The 25,847-nt window shown below is 34.0% G+C and overlaps 2 protein-coding genes across 3 annotated transcripts in view; both read left to right on the top strand.

Moving 5' to 3' along the window:
* LOC145263731 (disintegrin and metalloproteinase domain-containing protein unc-71-like) overlaps positions 1-25,847 on the top strand; it is a 647,136-nt gene that overhangs the window by 582,125 nt on the left and 39,164 nt on the right. For both annotated transcript variants that reach the window (XM_080120710.1, XM_080120709.1), the window contains 2 exons: positions 13,828-13,879; positions 24,086-24,191. In XM_080120710.1, coding sequence (XP_079976836.1) covers positions 13,828-13,879; positions 24,086-24,191 — 158 coding nt within the window. The remainder of the gene's footprint in view (positions 1-13,827; positions 13,880-24,085; positions 24,192-25,847) is intronic.
* On the top strand, positions 22,040-23,247 carry LOC145263732 (uncharacterized). Its single transcript, XM_080120711.1, has one exon. It carries the CDS (start codon positions 22,149-22,151, stop codon positions 23,121-23,123), a length of 975 nt encoding a protein of 324 aa, XP_079976837.1. The 5' UTR covers positions 22,040-22,148; the 3' UTR covers positions 23,124-23,247.

Here is a 25,847-nt window from a genome sequence, read left to right as displayed (position 1 = left end):
CCATTTTGTTAATTTATTGTTTATTATTTTCATGTTGTCAACTTTTTGTATTGTCAATTTATTTTATTTTATTTTTTTGTTGTTACTGATCATTTTGTCAACATTTTTTTGTTTTGGCTATAAATATAATTGTCTAATAAAAGAATACTCAAACTATTGTAACAGATATAATAATGAAATTTAATGTGTTTATATACTAGTGTTTGGTCGATTAATTGGAATCAGGAATCGAAAAATTTGAGGGGTATCAGAATCGGAAAAATTTGTGCCTATTTTCCAATGCCAACAATGATAAGTTTAATTGGCTTTTTTATTTGATTTTCTTTAAAGAAAAATATTCTACTGCTGATAGAAATACTAAACTAGTGAATATCTGTTGATTTTAAACTATTAGTAAAACTAAAATCGATAGATCATCCCTCACAAATGTATCCTTACGTTTAATAAAATATCTGCACATTTAACATGTGTTTTCACGGTAATCGTGAAAAATAACTTTATAGTTAAATATGTAGAGATTTAGAAAGAATCGGAATTTGTAATTGTATCGGAATTGTGAATTTAGTATAGAATAGGTAATTGTATCGGAATCTGTAAAAATACTGGAATTGTCCCACTCCCTATCTTGGGTTGAGCATATTGGGAAGTGATATACAAACTGCCATTAGCGTATTAAGCAACGCTTTTTGTGTAAACAAATCAAGCGAAGGCATTTGGATGATATGAAAACATTGTTAATTCATTACCCACATAGCATCAGCCATATAGCATAATGGTGAGAAGCCTTGACTGTCATTTGGGTGGTCAGGTTTCGATCCTGGCTTGAGGCAGTTGCCTGTCCAGCGGCACTGATGAGCTGTTTCACAGCGAAACAGTATTGTATGTGGATGACTATGCATACATATAAAAGAATAGCAGTATTATTACATTCCAAAATCCAAATATTTATTTTTCATGCAAAACAGTTCCTCCAGCATGTTACATTTTTTATAGATCCATTTCGTTATGTAGAAACAAACAGTTATTATGTCAATACTGTCTCTTTTCGTGCATATACTCTTCAGAAAAATTAGAACTTTTTTGCTTAGATAGGAAAAAATGCATGACGATATAATGCTGCAAGAAGAAAAACGTTTATAGAAGACTCAACATCGTGTGTTTGTTCCAGCAGCCATCTTTGTTCATATTATAAAGCTAGGCAGGTTTTATTCAATGTATGAAATAAAGTGTGTTGAAAATTTTTACTCTACACAAAAATTACTTACTATTATTATTATTATTATTATTATTATTATTATTATTACTTTATTTATCTAATATTTATTTTCTGTAATTTCTTTACTATGGTTATATCTAAAAAGGGTTTAGATCAGTTGAAAATACGAAACTAATTCTTTACTTTTTTTTTAATTTACTAAGTTACTAAAAGTAATAAGGTGTATATATATATATATATATATATATATATATATATATATATATATATTTAAAAGTATACTCAAGTAGAAATACATAAGTTATCAATATATTAATACAATAGTGTGTTTTATTTTGTGTGTCACGCTTACATCTTTTTTCTTCCGAGTGACTGTTGTTTAATTGTTATGACAATGTCTTGTAATAAATAATTTTACCAAGAAATCTTCATAAGTTTTGATTTTGGGTGCGGTTATAGCTGATGGCACTCAAGTCATCTATGTTTTTTTTATAAATAATTTTACCAAGAATTCTTCATAAGTTTCGGTTTCAATTATAGCTGAAGGAACTCAAGTTATATAACTTGAGTTATATATATATATATATATATATATATATATATATAGTAAGTTATAAAATATATATGGCGATTAAGCTACACTGAATATTCCACGTTTCATCCACTCCAGGACTCTTCAGGCTTAGGCGCATAAGCCTGAAGAGTGGATGAAACGCGGAATATTCAGTGTAACTTAATCGTCATATATATTTTATAACTTACTAACTAGCTCCACCTACGTATTGAGCACTTTTGAAGTAAATACTTAAAGTTTACGCATGAATTTATACTTTCGTATATTAATTCTATGTGAGTAAATTAAGTAGTTATATGTATATATATTTTCATGAGTTTTGGTTTCGGTTTCAAATGGTTGTATGGATATATTTCTTTACTTTTGAAATCATAACTTTATAATACATAAGAATCGATAGAAAATTGACTCTATAATAATATATATGAAATTCGCATGAATTAAAATATCATATTTAAGCATATTTTATGACTGGGCTATGCCGGGCATCCCTGCTAGCTTAGATAAATACTTTTGCAGTTTTAACAAAAGAGCTACAATAATATCAGCACGTCTCCATTTATGCTGAATATTATATTACATACGAAAGAGTCCACTGTGGAATTTCCACAGGTCCTGCTAGTATATATATATATATATATATATATATATATATATATATATATATATATATAAAGCTGAACATCTCTCTGTGTGTGTGTGTGTGTGTGTGTGTGTGTGTGTGTGTGTGTGTGTGTGTGTGTGTGTGTGTGTGTCTGGTCACAAATAGGCTGCTATATATGGTTGACTATTATAGAAAACTGATCACATATAATGATAGAAGATGTATCGAGACATAGGAATGGGTATGTTTGATCTAGCATAATGATGATTCATTAAAATTGTGGGGTCTGCATACGCGCCTTGTCCACAAAGTATGGAAATTAAAAATGTAAAAATTAAAAAACAACGTTTACAAGTGTTTTTGATATAGATGTACATAATAATACTTTGATAAGTATGTTTTAACTTAAATAAGGATGGTATAATAAAATTGTGAGGTCTGTGTTCGTAACTGGCCTCCATACAATGGAAATAGGCACAAACTTTAATAAAGGCTTTTCATATCTATCTGCGTTAGTATACTTTGATAATTATGTTTCAGTTTGAAGAAATATGATATAATAAAATTATGGGGTGTTCATTTGTGCCTGACCTCCATAGAATGGAAATATGTCACAAAGTTTAACAAGGTTTTTTTTAATATAGATCCACAGAATATTGTGATAAGTATTTCAGTGTGAACAGGTATGGTATAATAAATTATGGGTTTTTTCTATTTTATTTTTACTTTCATCATATTTTGCTTTGGTTTTGATACCCCCAAAGTCGAAGCTATCTCTTTACAACCCTTCCTTTTCATAACCTATCATACTTTCATAAATCAGAGTCCATTTTCTGTAGGCTGTTTTTTGAACCCAGTCAACGACGGGTACTTTTGCTAGTATATATATATATATATATATATATATATATATATATATATATACATATATTCTGGTATTTCATGGGTATATTTGAACATAAAAGGGAATGGGAATAACATGATTTAATCAAACTGAATACGATTTTGTTTTGTTTTTCAATATTGATTTATGTTTCATGCAGTAAGCAAGTAATTAGTACAAAAACATTACAAATTGGATTCTTACCATGGATACTAATGTGTTATCTTTGAGCGATTCTTCCTGACTGAGGGAATGCCACCTACAAATAAGTTATTAAATACTTTGAAAAGGGCTAACACAAAACAAGGAAGATGGAAGACAGGTGAGAGTTATTCAACTTAATCTTTGTTCCAAATAAGTATGAGAAGCATGAAGGTAAATAAAAAAAAATCACTTTTGTCAGCCCATATCATTTTATATATGTCCATGTACTGCGATCCCTCAAACACACCGTTCTCTTCTCTCTCACACTATCTCTTACAACCATGTGACATCATATGTGTTTTTATTAATTCATACAATTTAGCAATCCTCAACTTGGATTCATCAAGTTGACCCTGATTGACCTTTCATGTCCTGCTATTCTGAATTAACGATTTTATATTCTGGTGGATCTTATTGTTTGTTTTTTCAGTGTTGTTTTATATGTTTGTTTTTTTAGCTTTTGTATTATGTGAGTCTTTTTTATATTGTTTTGTTTTGTTTCCTAGCCTTGCCTCTTCTTACAATGTAAGATGCTTTATTTTGTTTTCGCTTTTATCATTGCAAAAAAAAAAAAAAAAAAAAAATGGGTAAATTTCTAGCATTTAATCTAGAATATTTTACAGAAAAAGTAAAAATGAAATTTTACTTTTTTAGTCGATTATGTAGAAACAACCTGGAAAAATATCTTCAAAAAAAGAAGAAAAAGAAAACAACTTTGTGAATGTTTGAGAAAACTGATAGCAATATAGGATGACCAGCATGAAACGAAAACAGACAATTTAAGATATTAATATATTAATTGCAAAGCATTTATATTACAGGATAGGGCAATAAAATTGTCACACTAGAAAAGGCAACACGATTCCAGTTCCGTTTGATGAAAACTGGTTTACTAGTTGACCAGTTGTGTACAAATCCCAAGAGCGATAAGAGCCTTCTATCATGCCTGAAAGTGACATAATGTTCAACAAGTGAGATCAGAGATGTGCCACTGTACAACTCATGCTCTCTACCGATCCAAGTTATGGCAACAGGACCATTGCCTGTAACCTAAAAGTGCATCGCTGCATTGCCACAAATAACAGGGACTTGCTCAGGGTGATAAAAACAAAGTTTGCGGCCACGGTTATGGTCTTTAGTATGGTTTCAAATGAGAACCACATCATGCCACCTCACATCTTCAAAGTTGGCTTGGAAGTCAATACCAAAGTGTACCTGGATGTGCTGAAGAGTTTGGTGATCTCTTGGTGCAATCAGGTGGCCGATGGCAAACCCCGGGTATGGCAGCAGGCAGCATGCCGATCCACAAGTCCAAAGAGACCCAGGCTCAGCTTCAGAAGAGGTGCTATGCTATGTACATTTTTTCACTGCCCCTCCTCCTTCCCGACCTTAATCAGCTGAACTACATCACTTAGTCATATGTTGAGAACATGACCTTTCACAACGCCAAAGTCAGCCTGATCACTGTTATCCGCCAAGTATCCGTCAAGCTCTTGCCGGCACTTGTTGAAAAGGCATGTTCCCAGTTCCAAATTCATATCTGGAACTGGGAGCATGAGGCTGAAGGCGGCTACATTGAATAAATGTCAGCTCTACTACATAGTCAAGTTATCTGAAATGATATTTTCAGTAAAAGTTTTAAAATAGGGCTGTAGTTTTGTTTTCTTTAGTGCAACAAATTTATTTTTCCACCCTGTATTTACACAACTCTGCATTGACTCGTCTACTTTGAAAGTGATATTCTTCTGAAGGTTGAAGGTTCAATTCTCAGTGTGAGCGACCAAAAAATACAATTGTAAATTGCTTAGGACCTCTATCCAGCTAGGACTGATAAAACAAGAGGGTGCTACTTTTGTGAAGTAAATAATGTTTGAAATTCCGTTCAAATTCCTGAGTTCAACAGAAACATTCCCGAATTCGACAAGATACACCTGAAAAAGGTTGGTGGTTACATCGACCAAGACATTATGAAAATGACACTCAAGATGAGAACAGTAGTCCGAAGAATCCAAATAATACATCCATTTTGATTTTGTTTTCTTTTTGAAAAAGAGAAATCTCACTCACAAAATAATCAAAGACATTATACCATCTCGATTCTATTTTATAGTAATTCCATATTTATTGGTTTATAGATGAAAGATTACCTGAAAAGTAATATGATAGACAAAGTGGGGAATATCCAGCTTTACAAAAAAAATGTACTCTGAATTCGGACAAAAATTAAAGCTAAAATTTAGGAGGATTTCTTCACTGACTGAGGTCAGAAGAGATAATATGTACTATAGAAACAGGTACTACACTTTGCTTATAATCAAAAGCCCCTTCCGCTTTTTTTTTACAAAACTGTTTTTGTGGTGAAAAGAATTTGTTTTTTCAGGGCTAAAAGCCCTTCGAAAAGGATTAATGAGATGAATGTGAAGATGTCGGTTAAATGATGATGATGAATATTATAAGAGGATTGAAAATGATGACTGGAATGAATAAACTTTGATAATTTATAAGGATGGTTTATAACAAGTTATTGGACTTTAGGATGACTATGTTATAACCCACAGGGTAGTTGATTCGTTGAAAAGAAAAACATTAATTTTTCATTCCACAAATATTTGTGCTTCTCTGTTGTTCATTAACATTATTTATCCGTTTACCTTATATTATTTTATGTTTCCCCTCAGTTTTTTTTTTTACTAACGATTCGCTACTTATCAAAGATAAAAGCTAATCGAGGACAAGGGTTAATGAAATTGATGGCTAGATTGATAGTGTGAGAACTTGAAATTGTTGAACTTACTGAAAGTGGGGCAGAAGGGATGTGAGACACTCTCCTGTGTGGACGACGTTGAACCGTTTTTTTTTTGTTGTTTTTTTTTTTCTTTTGTAATCCAAAACCGAGTGTCTGGATTTGATGCGGTATATAGATACCCTGGTCTCGTCAAATCTTGCTGAATGAGAAGTTGGGTGCAGAAAACATGCTGCACAAGGAATGATGAAAGACAGAGCAGTGTTATTCAACTTAATCTTTGTTCCAAATTACTGATGAGTGCAGGAGAAGCAGAGAGAGAGAGAGAGAGAAATAGAGAAATCACTAATTTGTTATATTTAGTCAGCCCCTATCATATTATATGTCCACATGCTGCGATCCCCCAAACAGACCATTCTCTTCTCTCTCACACTATCCCTTTCAATCGTGTGACACCATGGTTTGCCTACGTTACCAGTTTGTTCACATTACAAGAAAAGATTGCTTTTAAGCAACGACGCCATTTTGTTGCAGGCTTTAACAGCTTTTCTTTCCCACTTTCTCGTCGATAAGATAATTCCAACAATAGTGAAATGTTGAAGAATATTGTGAGAGGATTGAAAATGATGAATTGAATGAACAAGATTTGATGACTTATGACAACGTTTTACAAGTATATGTTGACCTTGGATTTGAAAATGACCATGTTGTAGTCTGCAGGGAAACAATCCTGCGGTAACGTTTCAGAATTTTTTATGAAAATTGATAATTTGGATTATTTAAATGACTGTTCTCATCTTAGATGTTATGCTCATAATGTTCTGGCCAATGTAACAACTAATCTTCATGTCAAGCTCAAAGAATTTATATATGGTAACACGTTACACAGACATGAAGTTCTTGAAAAGAAACTCTGTTCATGGAAATTCTGCTTTTTGTTTATTTTTTACCAATAATTATTCTCATCTGGATTGCAAGTTCAATCTGAAACACACCACGAAATGAATTCCACACCTTTTGTGTCACAAGTTGTCACAGGCTAAATGTTGTTGCGGCACATGTATCACCTGTTTTCCTGCTTTTATCATCATCATCAAAGGCACCAAAATATACAATATTTTGTTTTTTTTTTACAATATTTTCTTTTCTTTAGGTGCCAAGACAATTGTCATCAACCGTTTTTATTCAAAGAACTGGATTCCAGGAACTTAACCAAAATTCAGCGTTCATGTTTTTTTGTGTTTCTAAAAGAATTCTCAACAAAATGTGAAGATAATTCTAACGCTTTGAGTCTAGTGTTTTTATATGAAATGGTGAAAGAATGGTCAAGAAAAAAAGCAAGAACAACAGAAAGCAACGGTCACTTTCGTTTTTTTGTTATTCCCATGGTTCCAAACTGTTTTCATCATCCTTGTTTGTTTGTTTTTATGGAAATCGCTTCAGTCAAAGCATGAAGCTACTTGATGTACGGAACTAAAACAATACTACTTCAAGGTCAAAAATTTGTCAAAGATAAGTGTTAGATGAAATAGATTCTGGCGCAGATGTCACAAACATCGGTCATGGAATGTGAGGACTAAAGGACAAAATAAGGGAAATAAGAATTACAAGGTTGTCAAAAGTAAACCTAAGGTCTATTTTCTACTTTCCGTTTTACATCTTTTTTTTTTACATTTCGCTCATTATACTCTTCAGCCTTCTTCCGTTGACTTTTCTTGTCATCTGTAATTCTTTTGGAAATTTCAAACCGAACCCTTTATTTGATCCATTAATGAAGCTGCTATCATTCCACAATTTTTAGACAAGATTATCGAGAGGTTTTGTTATCATGTTTATATAAATATAACGCAGGATGGAGCAGGTGTTAGCGTGATTGTAAAAATTAGGAGTGGGTGAAGTAAGTTCAACGAACTTCTTTCATTACTAATCAGCAGAGAGTTACCATTGTTGACCAAAGAAAGAGCCTATCAGCCATGTGTACACAGTCTAATGATGTACGGAAGTAAAACATGGCCAGTAAGGGTTGAGGACATGCGTTGCATGTAAAGAAGTGATATACGAATCATACAATCGGTGTGTTATGTGGGTCTTAAAGACAGAGCATGATTAAAATGTGGACAGGAGACTTTGATGGTATGGTCATTTTGAAAGAATACATGAGTTCTTGGGTTGGTAGATTTAGAACTGCTAAGGTAACAATGTCCAGTTTGCACGGGGAGACCAATTAAAATATGGGCAGAAGTGATGAAAGTGGACGTGAGAGATAGCGGGATAAATAATGACCTGGCCAGAGTTAGATTACTTTAGAAGTATATTTCTTAAAGCTGTTCAATGCATCTCTAGCATGTAAAACGGACGTTGAATTGAATATAATGATGATTTATGGTACCATATTCTTTGTCGACCAAGAGAAGAGTTTATCAGCCATGTACATGCAGTGTGATGTATGGTAGTGAAATCTGGCTAGTGAGGGTTTTTTTTTTTTTTTTTTATTATTACATTTTCACCCCAAACAAGGCAAATTGCCACTTTGGTGTAGGGGGCTACTGTCAGGGGCAACAATTACTGGGGTACTATGAAGGGATTTGGGCAGCAAGGTGTCGGTTCACGTTACACTTGAACTTCTGCACGTCAGTACTGTTGGGGAAGCAGGGACCTGGAATGGAATTCCAGAGTCTAGCGGTTCTGGGGAAGAAACTATTGGAGTAAAAAGATCTTTTACATCTAGGGATCTCTACAGTGTGGGGGTGGGATTTAGCAGCCTGTCGGGTTTGTCGAGGGTGCTCACGTCGTGGGGGCACAAGTGATTGCAGTTCGTCAGAGCATTCACCACCAAAATACTTGTAGAAAAGGCAGAGGGATGCAACACTTCGTCGATGGGACAGAGGCTGAAGCTTAGATGCCAGTTCAGGGCCTATCAGGTTTGCGACTCTCTTTTGAACCTTGTCAAGGAGCGAGAGACTAGTAGCAGATGCACCAGCCCAGATGTGGCAGCAATACTCCATACATGGGCGAATGGTGGCCTTATAGAGGTACAGGATACTTTCGGGTGTTAGTAGTTTTCTAGCACGGTAGAGAGAGCCCACCTTTCTTGCAGCGGCCCTGGCAATGCCTTCAATGTAATTGTTCCAACTCATGTTTCCTGTGAACGTTAGGCCAAGGAGTTTGAAAGATGGACTCTCATATAAAGAGTCATTGGCCATTGCTATGGGTGGTAGGGTTTCTTGTAATTATTGAATGAAACTAGTTTAGTCTTGGCAGCATTGAACGCGACCAACCACTTTTGTCCCCATTCCACTACTGATTGGAGGTCTTCCTCTAGTGTTTCTGCCATTTCTTTAGAAATGTGTTCATTCGTCTTCCTGTCGTGTCTGCCATAGAGTGTAGTGTCATCAGCATATATACCCATCTCAGAGGCAATGTTGTCGGGGAGGTCATTTATGAATATCAGGAACAATAGAGGTCCAAGGATAGAACCCTGGGGCACCCCCGCATTTATATCATATTGTTTAGATGTACGACCGTCGAGGACAACCTGGATTTTTCTCTCATCTAAGAAGGATTTAATTATGTTAAGTATTCTACCAGTGATACCGTATGATCTGATTTTACTGAGGAGACCCTCATGCCATACCCTGTCAAAAGCCTTAGATATATCTAGAGCTACCGCTCTGCCCTCCCCCGCTTTGTCCAGTGAATGGTATATACGTTCAGAGATCACAGTTAGGATGTCTGCTGTGGAACGGGCTTGTCTAAATCCATATTGTTTGTCAGTCAGTAGTTTAGTATCTGTAAGATGATGGACTAGAGCATGGTTAATTATGGTCTCAAATATTTTGGCAAAAAGTGGGAGGAGGCTAATGGGGCGATAATTTGATGGGTCTGTCCTTTCGCCAGAATTCTTGAATACTGGTACAACAGAAGCAGTTTTCCAACAGCCCGGAAAGCAAGCTTCATTAAGGCATTTGTTGTAGAGTTTGGAGAGAACTGGATGCGTTGCATAGAGAGAGAAATTATATCAGAATGATACGATGGATGCATTATGTAAGTCTTGAAGACAGATGAAGATTAAATCTGAACAGTATAGGGAGATGTGTACAGAAGAGAAGACTTCGATTGAAAGAATGGGTGAGAGTTCTTGGGTTAATGGATGTAGAACAGTTGAGCTAGCAGGGTCAGTTGACGAGGAAAGGCTAAAAAAAAAAAATGTGAGGAAGTGATAAAAATGAATATAGAAGACAGAGGGATAAATAAAGACCTGGTTAGAGATAAGATACTTTAGAAGTATATTTTTTAAAAATTATTCAATGCATGCCAGCATGTAAAATGGATGTTAAACTGAGTATGAAGATGATGATGATTTGTGATGTAAAATGGATGTTAAATTGAATATAATAATGATGATGATGATGATGATGATGATTTGTCACACCAATTGTTTTCCTAAGATGATGATGCTGAATATTCAATGCTTTACACTGATCATTTATATATCTATAAATGTGTATGAGTGTGTGTGAGGACACTTCTCAACCTATATACTCAACGAATTTTTGATCTACACACTTGAAATTCGGTATGTAGGATGTTCAGACATGTGGAAAACTTTTTAATCCATTTTCATCTGGAAAAAAAGGGCTGCCAAGGGGTGAAAATTGAAAGATTGTGAGTTCCTATCCCGTCGCGGTAACCACCTGATGAAGGCTAGAGGAACAGTTGGCTGAAACGTCATGAAACAACTAAAAAAGATGAGGATAATAGTCTGTAATAAATGAATAAATACAAATTGCTCATCTCGATAATGAATTCCAATTAATTAAAATAAAAAAATACTTGTTTGTTTATTTATTTATTTATTTGCAAAGATTTTTATCAGAAAAAAAAACATCATGCCAATATAAGTAAATTAAGACCGATTGCTTCATATTTATTTTATTTTTTGGCAAATATCTTTTGAATTTTTAGAATCAACACACAGGTTACTCTAATAACATGCCTAGAAAAGCAGCAGAAGCAGTTGTCGTACATTCGTCGTGCCTAAATCGGCCATACATGAAGAGTAAAACCGTATTGGGAACCACATCAAATGTATGGAACAAATTTTCACAAATTCACTAAAAAGCAGTTATTATTCGCATACAATTGTTTCGGCCTAACTACATTTGCTGTGGTTTTCATAATTTTCAAAATATTTTCATTACAACTCTAGCCCTACACTAGCCAACTTTTGTAAAACTTTGTGTTATAAAAAAATTATATATGAAATGAAATACACACACACACACACACACACACACACATATATATATATATATATATATATATATATATATATATATATATAGTCTTAATCTATTCCTTGATGTCTTGATTTTGTTAAAGCAATATATGAATGCTCAATTATGAAATATGATAATTTTGTATCTTACAGTTTAAGTCATCTCATTTTGACTTAAAACTTATTGGTATATGAACGATTATCGAATTTTCAATTATATAAACCCAGTACAATTCGGAATACTATATATATATATATATATATATATATATATATATATATATATATATATATATATATATATATATAGTCTTATTTATAGTATTCCGAATTGTAATTTTTTTATATGTGTGTGTGATTATAATTCTGTGCACATTTCTCTATATGTAATATGTGTACTACGTTTCAGCGTGGCTATTTTGGTCTGGTTGATCCGGCATAACCGATTGAGTGGAAGAGGAGGGGGGGGGGCAATTCGGCATCAAATTAGCGCTTCGTCATTATAGACAGTTTTTTTTTTTTTTTTCAGTTTTTTTTTTAAATTAATTCAGTAAACTTAGATATTTTTTCTTTGAATAAAATTGAAATAAAATTGTTTAAAAGAAAAAATATTGATTAAAAAAAAAACTTAAAAATAACCATGCTTATTTAAAAATAACCCAAAAGCAGTCAAACAACAAACACTCAATCGTCAACAACGAAATTAGATTTTTGTATTGTTTTTCTTAATTAAAAAAAAACAAAAAAACTTTAAAATATTTTTTTAAGTTTTCAAAATATTTTACAAAATTTTTGTAATCTTACAAAAAAAATTAATTAGAAAATAATTAACCAAAAACAGTTTTACAAAAACATGATTTTTCTTAAAAATTGATATATTTTCATACTGTTTTTTAAATTTTTATGACGCCGAATTGTCCCTCTGCTGAATCCGGCAAACCAAAACGGTGACACCAAAACGTCCTATTTCTAGTGACTGACTGGCATAAACAGCTTACTCTCTTTCTTTATCCAGTTCGTTTCCATACTGTTTTCCTGCTCATTTCCAAAAGCAAGTCAGTTTGACACAGGATTGTTACTTTAAAACGATTTTTATTGGTTCGAAGTATTTGAGTTTACACGTTCCTGTAAAAATTAACTTGCTTTTAGAAGAGAAGAGGAAAGCATAAACAACTAGAGGAAAAAATGTCATAGATAATATTAATAATAATGAAGAAAACATATATACAAGCTGTCTTCAATAAGTTTCCAGATTTTTTTCGTATGGGCACTTTTATTGATAGTAGACACATGAAACTCTAGTCCCGTTTAAAGTAATCTCCTCCGTCTGCAATGCACTTGTTGTACCATTCCAACAACTTTTGGAAGGCTTCATGGAAGTTCTCTTGTGTGAGTGTGGCAATGACCATCATCCCAGCCTCTTTCGTCTCCTCAATTGTCTCGTAACGACACCGTATAAAGTTATCCTTGAGCTTAGGGAATAACTAAAAGTCATTTGGAGCAAGGTTTGGATCATAGAGAGGGTTTGGAACTGTCTTGGTGTTCATCTTGGTCAAATAGTCTGTAAGAAGGATGGAGTTATGGACTGCATCCTTGGGACAAACTTCACACAAATCTTTTGCATCTTCAATTCCTCATGAATAATTGTGCGCCAGTTCCCACACTGACATCAAACTGTGCACTTATTATCTCTATAGACACACGACAGTCCTTATCCATGAAATTCTTTATTTGGCCAATCAATTCTGGTTTTCTGACTTCTTTACTCCTCCCACACTTCTCATCATTCCTCAGTCTCTCTCTGCCTTCCTTCAATCTCTTATGCCACTCAAAAACTGATGCACGATTCATGCAAGATGATCCAAAAGCAGTCCGATGCATTCCATACATTTCTGTGGCATTTTTTTTTTTTTTTCAAGTTTAAAACAGAATTTTATTGCATATCATTCTTCTAAAGAATCCTCACATCCAGCTTGCATTTTTGAAATTCACCAGCTGTGACAATCAGGCTTTAGTAGGATGTATTCAAATTCCTAATGTAGCTGTTCATTTGAACCTGAAATCATAAAAATTGGTCAGTCATCTCATAAGATGTATAGCAATAACATACTGAATTTTCAAGAGTCTATGACAATTTTTAAATGCCTGTACAAAAAAGTCTGGAAACTTATTAAAGGTACCTCATATAAGGAACTATAGACAATCCATCCAAGATTAGGCATTAAATCTTTTTATTATGTTTTGTTATGAACGTAAATGTCTTATTTTTAATTATTTTTTTCTCTTTCTGTTATTAATATTGATTTCTTTGTTTCTTATTCCAAGGTGGTTGCACTTGTAAAGATCAGTTTGGATGTCTCATGTCAACCAAAGTGCTGTAAGTAAAAAATACTCATTATCTCTACTCGTAGATTAACACTTTGGATAATCTATATATATATATAAAAGCGAAAATGTGTGTGTGTGTGTATGTAATTATGTTCGCTTTTTGTGTATGTCTGCAAAAGGCTTTTTTCGTCAGCCTTCTCATTCGGTTCACTCCTTCTTAAAACTTTTTATATCACGTCTAAATCATAATATCTACGACTTAAGAATGGGGGTCGCATGTGTATTTAATTTACCCGACTTTTACCAGCTTGCCGCATCTTCGAAAAGCGAATGATGGGGCGGGGGAAACAGTAACTGGCTTGCAGCACAAAACTAGGTCAAACATCACGCGACTTCCTCGCACCTGTATATTTCACTTTATAAACCTTATATTAACACGCTTATCAATTCCTCTCCCCTCGTGGCTGAGATGATTAGGTGGCTAGCTTTTTTTCCCTTTCGTTTCCACCTTCGTGTCAAGGGTTCAATCCTACCTTCCTACTAAAACTTTTCTTTTTCTTTTACACCTCCAAACACCCGGCCAACGTTTTTTTTTTTTTTTAACACACACACCTCCAAACACCCGGGCAATGTCAGGTATCCCCCGCTAGTCTGTAATATAAATCTCACCTGTCTGCCTAAAACTTTTGACAGAGGCAACAGATTTTCACAAGATTGGTATCATTTTGAAGCTCGACCCTTTAGATGACAAATATCGAAAAATTGGATAAAAACATTAATTCCTTTACCCTCAAGTGGGCACTTCTCTACAGGGAGGGGTCACTTTTTTCGCCGATATTTTCAAAAGTCCTCACCTCTTTTCGATTGTCTAGCCTTAATTTAAACCTATGTCAGTTCCAGTTTGGTGATGGGCGCAACAGCAAAGACGTCACAATTTTTTTTTCACATTCTTTTCCTCTTTTGCAGTACGGGTTTGAGCCTGTCTGCCTACTACCACTTTTTATTCTTTTTTATGCCCTCAATTTTCCTCTTTCTTTTCTTTTTTTTTTTTTTTTTATTTTTTTGGCTCAACCAACACCCTTACACACAACTCCACATTCTTTTCCGCCTTCGCGTCACGGGTCCGAGCCTGCCTGTCTACTACCACTTTTTTTTTTTTGCTCAACACACACCTCTAAACACCCGGTCAATGCCGGGCACACAGGGTAGTCTTGAATAAAATAACAAATTACTTATATGAGGCATTTCAAAAGTAATGCCTCCTATTTTTTTTTATTCTACTCCGAATGGATCAAAGGGAATTGCATTCATGACCTAAAAGTTTCATCTCTCTGTTGCAGATATTGACGGTGTAAAACTCTTAAGAAAGCAACCCCGTATCATGGATGTGCATCAGAAGCGGAGATGCATATTTGAATTCCTATAAGTGCATAGAGAATGGTGATAGTTATGTGGAAAAATAATTTCTGGAACATAAAAAGTTGCTTATTTATAGTACCATTCCCGTTTTCGTAGTTCTTAAAATTTTGGAGTAAAAAAAATTTTTTTAAATAGGAGGCTTTTGGAATAACCTTTGTCTGCCAAAGGATATTTCACATGCCCATGCAGAGCGATTGTTCATCGCTAACAAAAAAGTGCATTGAGAATGCTGGTGACTATGTAGTAAAAATTAATTCAGGAGTACAAAAGGTTGCTCATTTTAATCATACCACTCCCGTTTTCATAGTTCTTCAACTATTTGAGTTAAATTTAAAAAAAAAAAAGATAGCCAGCTTTACTTTTGGAATGATTCTCATATAAAATTACTTTTTCTTCAAAACATCAGCGCACTAACAATTTTGGTTGTTATTCGACCTCATATTGAGAATGTTATTCTTAACTTTTATTTCAAGACAAAAAACGTAAACAATTATATTTAAAATTATTTTTTTCCTTTAGAAATCTTTTGAGCAGCAATATATCAACACAAAAGCAATGCCAGGTGAATACCGCTAGTGTGTATGTGTGTGTGTGATGAGCGAGTGTTTATTTAAATGGACATTTGTTGAGGTCATTTGTGAGCACTGATCCCATGGTCCGATGGGTAGAACTGCCGACTATCAACACAGTAGTAGATTCAATCCCCGGCTAGAGAAAGGTACTAGTCTAGCAGTATTGATGAGTTGTGATACAACAAAACAGTACTTTATGTGGATGACTATCTATCTATCTATCTATCTCTCTCTATATATATATATATAACAATAATATCTTTATAAATAAGTATTAAAAACTATTACTAGCATTTTATGCTTATATTAATCATCAGTGTAGCAATTGTCGGTTGAGATGAATATATGTATATGTATATATCCTAAAGATACCATGTTAAAAAGAACAGACAAACAAGTATTTACTCATTTTTCGAAATGTTAATCTTTTATTGGTAATACCTTGCATAAAATTGTTTCAAGTATATAATGGTTCATTAGTTATAATTTTGCACAACTTAGCTTCTTCAGCGCATGGAAAAACCAATTTGTCAGGATTTTTCTCATCAACACAACAACAGATATTCATTTTTTATATATATACTAGCGGGGGTGCCTGGCGTTGCCCAGGTGTTTGGAGGTACGTGTGTTGGGGGGGGGTCCCAACAAAAAAAAAAAACAAAAAAAAACTGCCTGGCATCGCCCGTGAGGTAAAAAAAAACATAGTTTTGGTAGGTATGTAGGATCGAACCTGGAGCCTTGAAGCAAAGATGGAAAAAAATCCTGACATGTAACCCACTCGCCCACCACAGCAGAGTAACAGAAAAGTGATTCAATTTAACTTAAATGCACGATTTTAATGATAATGAGGTCAAACATATCCTGCAATCAGCTTTCACTGCGAGACTGTTTTTTTTTTGTTTTCTTTTCCCAACTTTGGCTGTTTGTTTTCCCAAGATGTTGCTCCGTATAAAAAGGGGAGTGTCCCAATGAATAGCAATTGTCTGATATAAGAGGTTTCCCCCATATTGATCAAACTTTATTGCTTTTCTGGACGTACCTGCCAGGAGTGCCGGGGAACTGCTAATACAGATTCAGTTTCACTTTTTTATACTGAAAAGCAAAACAAAGACGAGGCAATTGAAAAAAAAATCTCGAAAATAGCGTGTAAAAGTCGGACAAATTAAAGATAGACACGACCTCCGTTCGTAACTCATATATATTATGATTTAGACAGTATATAAAAAGTTTTAAGAAGGAGTGACCCGACCGAGTATGCCCCCCTCCAAAAGCCTTTGCCGGACATACACAAAAAGTGCACACACACATTTTTGCTTTTATATATATATATATATATATATATAGATTATGTATATATATATATATATATATATATATATATATATATATATATATATATATCGAGCATGTTTTATCTTCATTTTAAATTAAAACACACTTGCCTTACAAAATACATATGTGAATAAATATTACACTCTTATTTATGAAATTTTCTTAATAATCGAACATTCTGCTGGGGTTCTCTCTCACTAACCTTAGCATTACATGGGCAATATATATATAAATATATATATTCTCTGAAACGGTTTGCCAAAGACAAACATAAAAGGACATACAAAACATGGTACATATTTTAATTTGGAACATAAAAATGGATGGTAAGATTTAATGCTACTAAGTTAAAACTCCTTTCCATTAGCAATGATAAGAAACTTTTTCAACCATTGATTACCATTTCTAATAGCATCTTACCTGAGAGCGCAGCATTTAAATTCCTCAGCCTGATATTCACAGGCAACAAATACATAGAAGACATTGCCAAGACTGCTACAAGGAAAGTGGGCTCCCTCTACAGTGCTAGGAAACTTCTCACACTTGTCAGTATGCTATATCTCTACAAAGTCACCGGCCCTGTCAGTGGGGCATTAGAATATGCCATCTTCCCCCATGCAGAGAGTAAAAGTCCCTCAATGGAGCCATCTGTTTGCCGTGGGTGGCAATCCGTGATGCCTAGGAAAAGGATCCTGATGGTTGAGCAACTGATGCCTAGAGAAAATAAAGGTATCAGTTGCAACACTCCACTTTGGCTAAAGGTATCAGTTGCAACACTCCGAGAGAGAGACTGTCTTTTTTTTGTTTTCTTTTCCCAACTTTGGCTGTTTGTTTTCCCAAGACGTTGCTCCCTATAAAAAGGGGAGTGTCTCAATGAATAGCAATTGTCTGATATAAGAGGTTTCCCCCATATTGATCAAACTTTATTGCCTTTCTGGACGTACCTGCCAGGAATGCCGGGGAACTACTAATACAGATTCAGTTTCACTTTTTTATACTGGGCGGTCGGAGAAGCCCGATCCGATCAATCGGCTGGTTGGGTCAAGCCCTAACATCTATCATTAAAAGCTCAATCAAAATAAGAGAAGACCTAAAATACTAAATAATAATCTCCTCTAATCAAATACAAGACAGAGAAACAATCAAACATCGTTCTATAATAGACGTTAGAAGGCGCTGGCTAAGGGTCAATTGGTAAGGGAAGAATTCAAATCCAGATATGGCTGATAACCACAGCATTTATGCACTAATGATTTGGGTAGTGTAATAAATCTGGCAACAGGTGTTCAGGATTTCCCACTCGACCAAGTATACTGTCTTGTGTAGCCCTGACATTGTCAAGGCGAATAGGTTTCCTCCTTGACAGGTCCCAATATCGGGCTCCGAGGTGGGTGGGGAACACAGACAAAGAAAATTTCCACTTAAGTCAATGTCCAAACAAACAAAAAAAAACAAACGTGCCTTATCTGATTCAGAAGAAGAAGAAAGCCCGGAATTCCCCAGATTCTACGTTATAGAATCACTAGAGGAAACCCTGATGGCTAAACTCTCCCCCTTTCTAATAGAAAGAGTATTATTAAATAAAATTAAACCTAAATCAGTTAAAAAACTGAAAGATGGGATGTTGATTGAAATAGAAACCAAAAATCAAAGTCTTAACTTGGAGAAAATGAAAACATTCCAAAACATTAACGTAAAAACATCCCCGCATAAAGATCTTAACCAATTTAAAGGAATAGTTTGCAGCAGAGAATTAGCACTTGCCTCCCCTGAAGAAATACAAAAGGAGCTAAATAACCAAGGAGTTATCAGTTACAAAAGAATAACTATTAAAAAAGACAATGAAAAGATAGCAACATTCAATACCCCTAAAATACCCCCAAAAATCAAAATTTGTTATACCATCGAACCAGTGGAAATCTACATACCCGACCCTCTGAGATGCTACGAATGCCAGAAGTTTGGGTATCAAAGATGTATGTAGAGGACATCCCACGTGTGCAAAATGTGGCACCAAAGAAATAAATCATAGCGAACAGGAATGCCAGGAGACAAAATGCATTAACTGCCAAGGTGAACACCCCGCTTTTTCAAAACAATGCGAAAGATGGAGAAAAGAAAAAGAAATTCTAACCACTAATACAAACGTAACATCTCCTATCCAGAGGAAAAACAAATAGTAGAAGCACTCACCAAAAACCAAACCTATGCAAAATCAAACACCACCAATCAACCCGACAAATACCTCGAACTTATTGAAAAACTTATAAACCTAAAACCTAACGAATTGCCTAATTTCCAAAAGAAACTAAAAATCATTCACTCCCAAAAAGTAGAAAAAAACTAAACCAGAAACAAAAAAAAGAAAACAATAAAATACTTATTTCCACCCAAACCCAAACCAAAACTTCAAAGAACAAACCTTCCCAAAACCAAAAAACAAACCACCAAATCGAAAAACCGAAATACCCCCAAAAAATCAAACTGAACAGGAAGACGAAATGGAAACAGAACAAACAGAAATCGCAAAGCAAGAAACCCCTCATCAATCACTGCCCAAACAAAAGCAAAAACAAAACAATAACAAAATAGACAACAGGTCCCGTTCAAATTCCAGATCCAGAACCCCGAATAATAAAGCCAAAATGAAAGACCAAACAGAAGATAAATCAAAAACGGAAAAAAAAAAAAAAATTACAGCCAAACGGAAACCTTCAACAACCTGCACATAGTTCTCAACTTTCACCAACCCAAAAGGCTAAAACCCAAAACCCAGTCAAAGCAATAGAAAAAATTATCACAGATAACCAAAACCTCAACATAAATGACCCATAAACCAATCTTCATCAAATGGATTATAAGAGGTAAAAAGGCGAACCTTGATGAACTACACCTTCTCATTGCATTTTATCGCCCAGCAGTTATATCTCTCCAAGAAACCTGCAAAAAATCCCAGAAAACGCTCTGCATAAAACAATATACCTCATATGACTACATACATAAACAAGGAAATAGGGCATCCGGTGGAGTATCCATCTTAATAAACAACAATATAACTCAAAGTGAAACCAAGTTGAATACATCTCTCTAAGCAGTTGCAGTTACCATCAACCTAAAAAAAACCACTAACAATCTGCTCCCTATATTTACCAACAAATGAAAACTTAAATAAAACAGCCTTAAATAAACTAACTCAGCAGCTGCCCGAGCCATTCATTCTCATGGCGATTTCAACAGCCACAGTGAACTATGAGGAAATGAAAAAACAAACAGAAGAGGCCAAATTATTGAAAATTTCTTAGATGAAAACCATCTATGCCTCCTTAATAATGGAACAAACACTTATCTACACCCAGCTACTGGAACATCCTCTGCCCTCGACCTCACTATATGCGACCCGTCTATCTTCCTAGATTTTAACTGGAGAGTCTATGAGGATACTTGTGGAAGTGATCATTTCCCTATTATCCTCAAAAACTCAAATCCTCATTCCAAAAAAAAAAAAAAAAAAACACGCTGGAATATCGATAAAGCTAACTGGGAAAAATTTCAAAAATTATGCTCATCAAAACTAAACCCCGAATCTAATCCCAGTAATGAAGACCATCTTCTCTATTTCACTAAAACCTTAGCATCTATAGCAGAGGAATGCATACCTAAATCTTCTCCCTCAACAAAATTTAACAAACCCTGGTTTAATGACCAATGCAGCTCTAAGAAAATTCAACTCTCACCCAACCAAAGAAAATTTATATTTCTTCAAAAACTGTAGAGCCAAAACCAGACAAATTATCAAAGAATCAAAAAAAACTACTTGGAAAAATTATATTTAAAAATTAAATTCAAACACTAAAACTAAAACAATATGGGACATGATCAGAAAGATATCAGGAAAATATGACGGTAATCGAATAAAACACCTCATCATAAACAATGTAAAACTCACAAATAAAAAGGACATTGCAAACCACATAGCAGATACCTTCTCACAAATTTCATCCCCAAAAAATTTAGAAAGAACTTTCCAAAATATTAAACGAGAAGAAGAAAAGAAAAATATCAACTTTCAATCAGAAAATATGGAAAACTATAACCGGCCTTTTTCGATTACAGAACTCCAAGACTCACTAGCTAAAACCCATAACACAGCTGCTGGCCCAGATGAAATTCCCTATGAATTTATAAAACAATTGCCAAAAATTTAACTTACATACCTACTTAATATATGCAATAATCTATGGATAACTAGCAACATTCCTACACTCTGGAAACAGGCCACTATTATCCCTATTCCAAAACTCCAAAAGAGAACAGATCACCCAAACGAACCAAATACCATGACAAACCAAACGATCTTCCGACCAATTGCTTTAACCAGCTGTATTAGCAAAATACTAGAGCGTATGATCAATAAAAGATTAACATGGTACCTTGAAACCAACAATCTAATAACCAACCTACAAACAGGATTCAGAAAAGGAAGAGGGACAATTGACCACCTTGTCCGACTCGAAACTTTCATACGTGAAGCTTTCCTTAAAAAAAAACATCTCACTGCAGTTTTCTTTGACCTTGAAAAGGCTTATGATACCACGTGGAGATATGGTATAATGAGGGACTTAAAAACACTTGGCTTAAAAGGAAGATTACCCCTGCTTATTGACAACTTCCTAAAAAACAGAACTTTTAGGGTCCTTTTAAATGACATTTTCTCAGACTCGAAAGAGCAAAGAATGGTAGTTCCGCAAGTATGCATCCTTTCTATCACATTATTTAACATTAAAATTAATAACATCACAAAATGTCTTTCCCCTGGTATAAAAGGCTCACTATATGTGGATGATTTCTTGATCTGCTATAGATCAAAACACATCCATACTATAGAACGTCAACTTCAACAATGCCTAAACAAAATAAGCAACTGGACCACAGAAAACGGCTTTAAACTATCAAAAAAGAAAAACCAAATGTCTACATTTCTGCCATATACACAAAATGCATAATGATCCAACTCTCAAACTGTATGATACAGAAATCCCAATAGTCAAACAACATAAATTCCTTGGCGTTATATTTGATCATAAACTCTCCTTTATCCCACATATAAATCACCTGAGAACCAAAAGCAACAAAGCCATCCATCTCATAAAGACTATAGCCCACACTGAATGGGGAGCCGACAGAAAAACTCTCATTAAACTTTACCAAACATTAATACATTCCAAACTAGATTATGCATGTTTCATTTATGGATCAATTAGAAAATCTTACCTACTAAAATTAGATACAATACATCATCAAGGTCTAAGACTCGCAACAGGGGCTTTCACTACCTCCCCAGTAGAAAGCTTATATACAGAAACAAATGAGCTCCCACTAAACCTAAGAAGGCAAAAATTGGGAACACAGTACTATATAAAACTTGCTTCAAACCCTTCAAACCCCGCTTACAAAACTATCTTTGAATCCCAATTTAACCTACCCCTCAACATAAAAGAAAACAATATTAAACCTTTCAGCTTTCGCATAAAAGAACTCCTCTCTGAAACACAAATAAACATTATCCACATACACAAAACTGTCACTTCAAAAACACCCCCATGGCTACAAAAACTTCCAACAATTATATTAGACGTCATTAAACATCCCAAAACTAAAACAAACCCGATCACCCTCCAAGAAAAAAACGAATCCATCATGAATGTTTTTTGTGACTACTTACACATATATACTGATGGATCCAAAAGTAAAGACAAAGTAGGATGTGCTGCTGTACTTAATAACACACAACTGCAACGACGAATTCCGAACAATGCTTCAATATATAGTGCTGAAATCCTGGCCATCAACTTAGCCCTAGATATCATCACAGCAAACCAATCCAACAAGTTCATCATCTTCTCAGACTCCAAATCAACACTCTTATCCTTATTAAACCAAGAATCGACAAACCCATTAACTCTTACATAGAATAAACCAATTATCCACAAGTAAAACCATCATATTCTGCTGGATACCTAGTCATACTGGCATCCCCGGCAACAAAAAAGCTGACAAAGCAGCAAAAACATCACTACACCTAAATATTTCTGATTTCAAAATCCCCTATTCAGACCTCAAACCAACAATCAACAAATTTATTAGAAATGAATGGCAAGAAATATGGAACAATCAACCAAACTTCAAAATATCCAACCGAATATCGAGGAATGGTATCCAGGATATCGGAAAATAAGGAAAGAAGAAGTAGTACTAAGCAGACTCAGAATAGGACATACCCATATTACTCATTCTCATCTTCTAAAAAATGAAGTAACCCCCCCCCCACATGCATTACCTGTCATGAACCATTTACAGTAAAACACATATTAATCTACTGCCATGTTTTTGACTCAATTCGATCAAAATACTACCAATCCAAAGACCTAAAAGACTTATTCAACAATACAGACCCAAACAAAATCTTGAAATTCTTAAAAGAAATAAAATTATACAACAAAATTTAAGCCTTCCCATTCTATAGAAACATTAATTACTACACCATTGACCAATATTTAATCTAAAACCGAACATATCACCAATAGCCAAACAGAAAACAAACCAATCAATCTACAAAGTCACGATTCATGCATGGCGTATTATTGTCACATCTGGGCTGGTGCACCAACCATTAGTCTTTTATTCTTAGACAGGGTCCAAAAAGAGTTTAAAATCTAATAGATCCCATGCTCTCTACCAAACTCCAGCCTCTGTCACCTCATTGCACTGTGCTTCTTTTACAACTACTTCCATGAAATGTTCTCCGACAAACTTGCTGTAATTGAACCCTGTGAATTTGTTTGTGGTAAGTTTAAGTAAAAAAATAAATAAATAAATAAATAAACTAATCAAATCAATTGTTTTTTTTATATTTTTATTTTCATTTATTTTAGTCGAACAATGGGTCTACATTCCCGCTTATTTTCCGACTGCAGCCGTAAAGATCTTGACACAGCCTTAACCATGAAACTTGATTTCTGCTTTTCACTTAGGGATGAGGTAATGTTGACTTTTTAAAAATTATTTAGTTTTTATTACATTATCAAAATCTGCACAAACCAAACTTGTTAAGATTGCGGTATAGTTAGCAACTCGAAACTCTTAAAAAAAAAAAAATTATATAGAAAAAATAACTTTTATCAAACACATCAAAATTAAATTTTCTACTGACCTGTAGACTTCAAAGGTTCTGAAACTATTTTTGAGTTTGTTGTTTCAGAATTAGATTATGTTCAAAGTTCTCTCTTTCCACACACAACTGCTTAGCTCTCTGTTTTTAGTGGGGCTTCATTCCTTAAAAAATATAATATCAGATTGGAACAAAAGTTTTTGTCAATTTCAAATTTCATCTTGAAAATGAAAAACTGTGTTTTTAAAAATCCTTATTTATAACAATAACGACCTTCATTTGCTCTCTTTAACTTGATTTCATCTGTCAACAAACTTATAAATGCCTTGTTTTAGGTTTTTGATGTGAAAATTGGATCTAATTTATGTTCAATCTCCTCCTGTGTTCACATAAGACCATCTAAATGGTTTGGTAATCCTTGGAATAAGTGATAATCCAATGGAGCTAGGTCATGAAAAAATGCAGGATGGGGCAATATTTCCCAACAAAGTTCTCCTAGATGATCTTTGTTCAGTAGTGTCATGCGAGGATAAGCAATATCATATTGGAAAATGACTTCCTATATGTTGCATAAAAAGGTTGTTTTTGTGTTCAGATGGGTGAGAATATTGAAAAAAATATGAATGATGCTTTATTAATCTGAAAGAAAAAGTTATAAATTAATCATGGTGATATGTCTGTCATAACAATATGCATAAAATAAATTACATCACAAAATACACCTTCTACAAAATTAATCACAAAATACACCTTCTACCAAATAAATTGCAAAATACACCTTCTACAAAATTAATCACAAAATACACCTTCTACAAAATAAATTACAAAATACACCTTCTACAAAATAAATTGCAAAATGCACCTACAAAATAAATTGCAAAATACACCTACAAAATTAATTGCAAAATACACCTTCTACAAAATTAATTGCAAAATACACATTCTACAAAATTAATCGCAAAATACACATTCTACAAAATTAATTGCAAAATACACCTACAAAATAAATTGCAAAATACACCTTCTACAAAATAAATTGCAAAATACACTTTCTATAAAATGAATTACAAAATGCACCTTCTACAAAATTAATCACAAAATACACCTTCTACAAAATTAATCACAAAATACACCTTCTACAAAATTAATCACAAAATACACCTACAAAATTAATTGCAAAATACACCTTCTACAAAATTAATCATAAAATACACCTTCTACAAAATAAATTGCAAAATACACCTTCTACAAAATAAATCGCAAAATACACCTTCTACAAAATAAATCGCAAAATACACCTTCTACAAAATAAATCACAAAATACACCTTCTGCAAAATTAATCGCAAAATACACCTACGAAATAAATTGCAAAATACACCTTCTACAAAATAAATTGCAAAATACACCTTCTACAAAATAAATTGCAAAATACACTTTCTACAAAATAAATTGCAAAATACACCTTCTACAAAATGAATTACAAAATACACCTTCTACAAAATGAATTACAAAATACACCTTCTAC

This window comes from Euprymna scolopes, chromosome 39, assembly GCF_053919585.1.
Source record: "Euprymna scolopes isolate OS-2025 chromosome 39, ASM5391958v1, whole genome shotgun sequence".
In the NCBI taxonomy this organism is placed as follows: Eukaryota; Metazoa; Mollusca; class Cephalopoda; order Sepiida; family Sepiolidae; genus Euprymna; species Euprymna scolopes.
This window is presented reverse-complemented; position numbering and strand designations above follow the sequence as displayed.

What these genes read in the sequence shown, in the direction of transcription:
- LOC145263732 (XM_080120711.1), top strand. Translation starts at nt 22,149, where the DNA reads ATGCATAATGATCCAACTCTCAAACTGTATGATACAGAAATCCCAATA.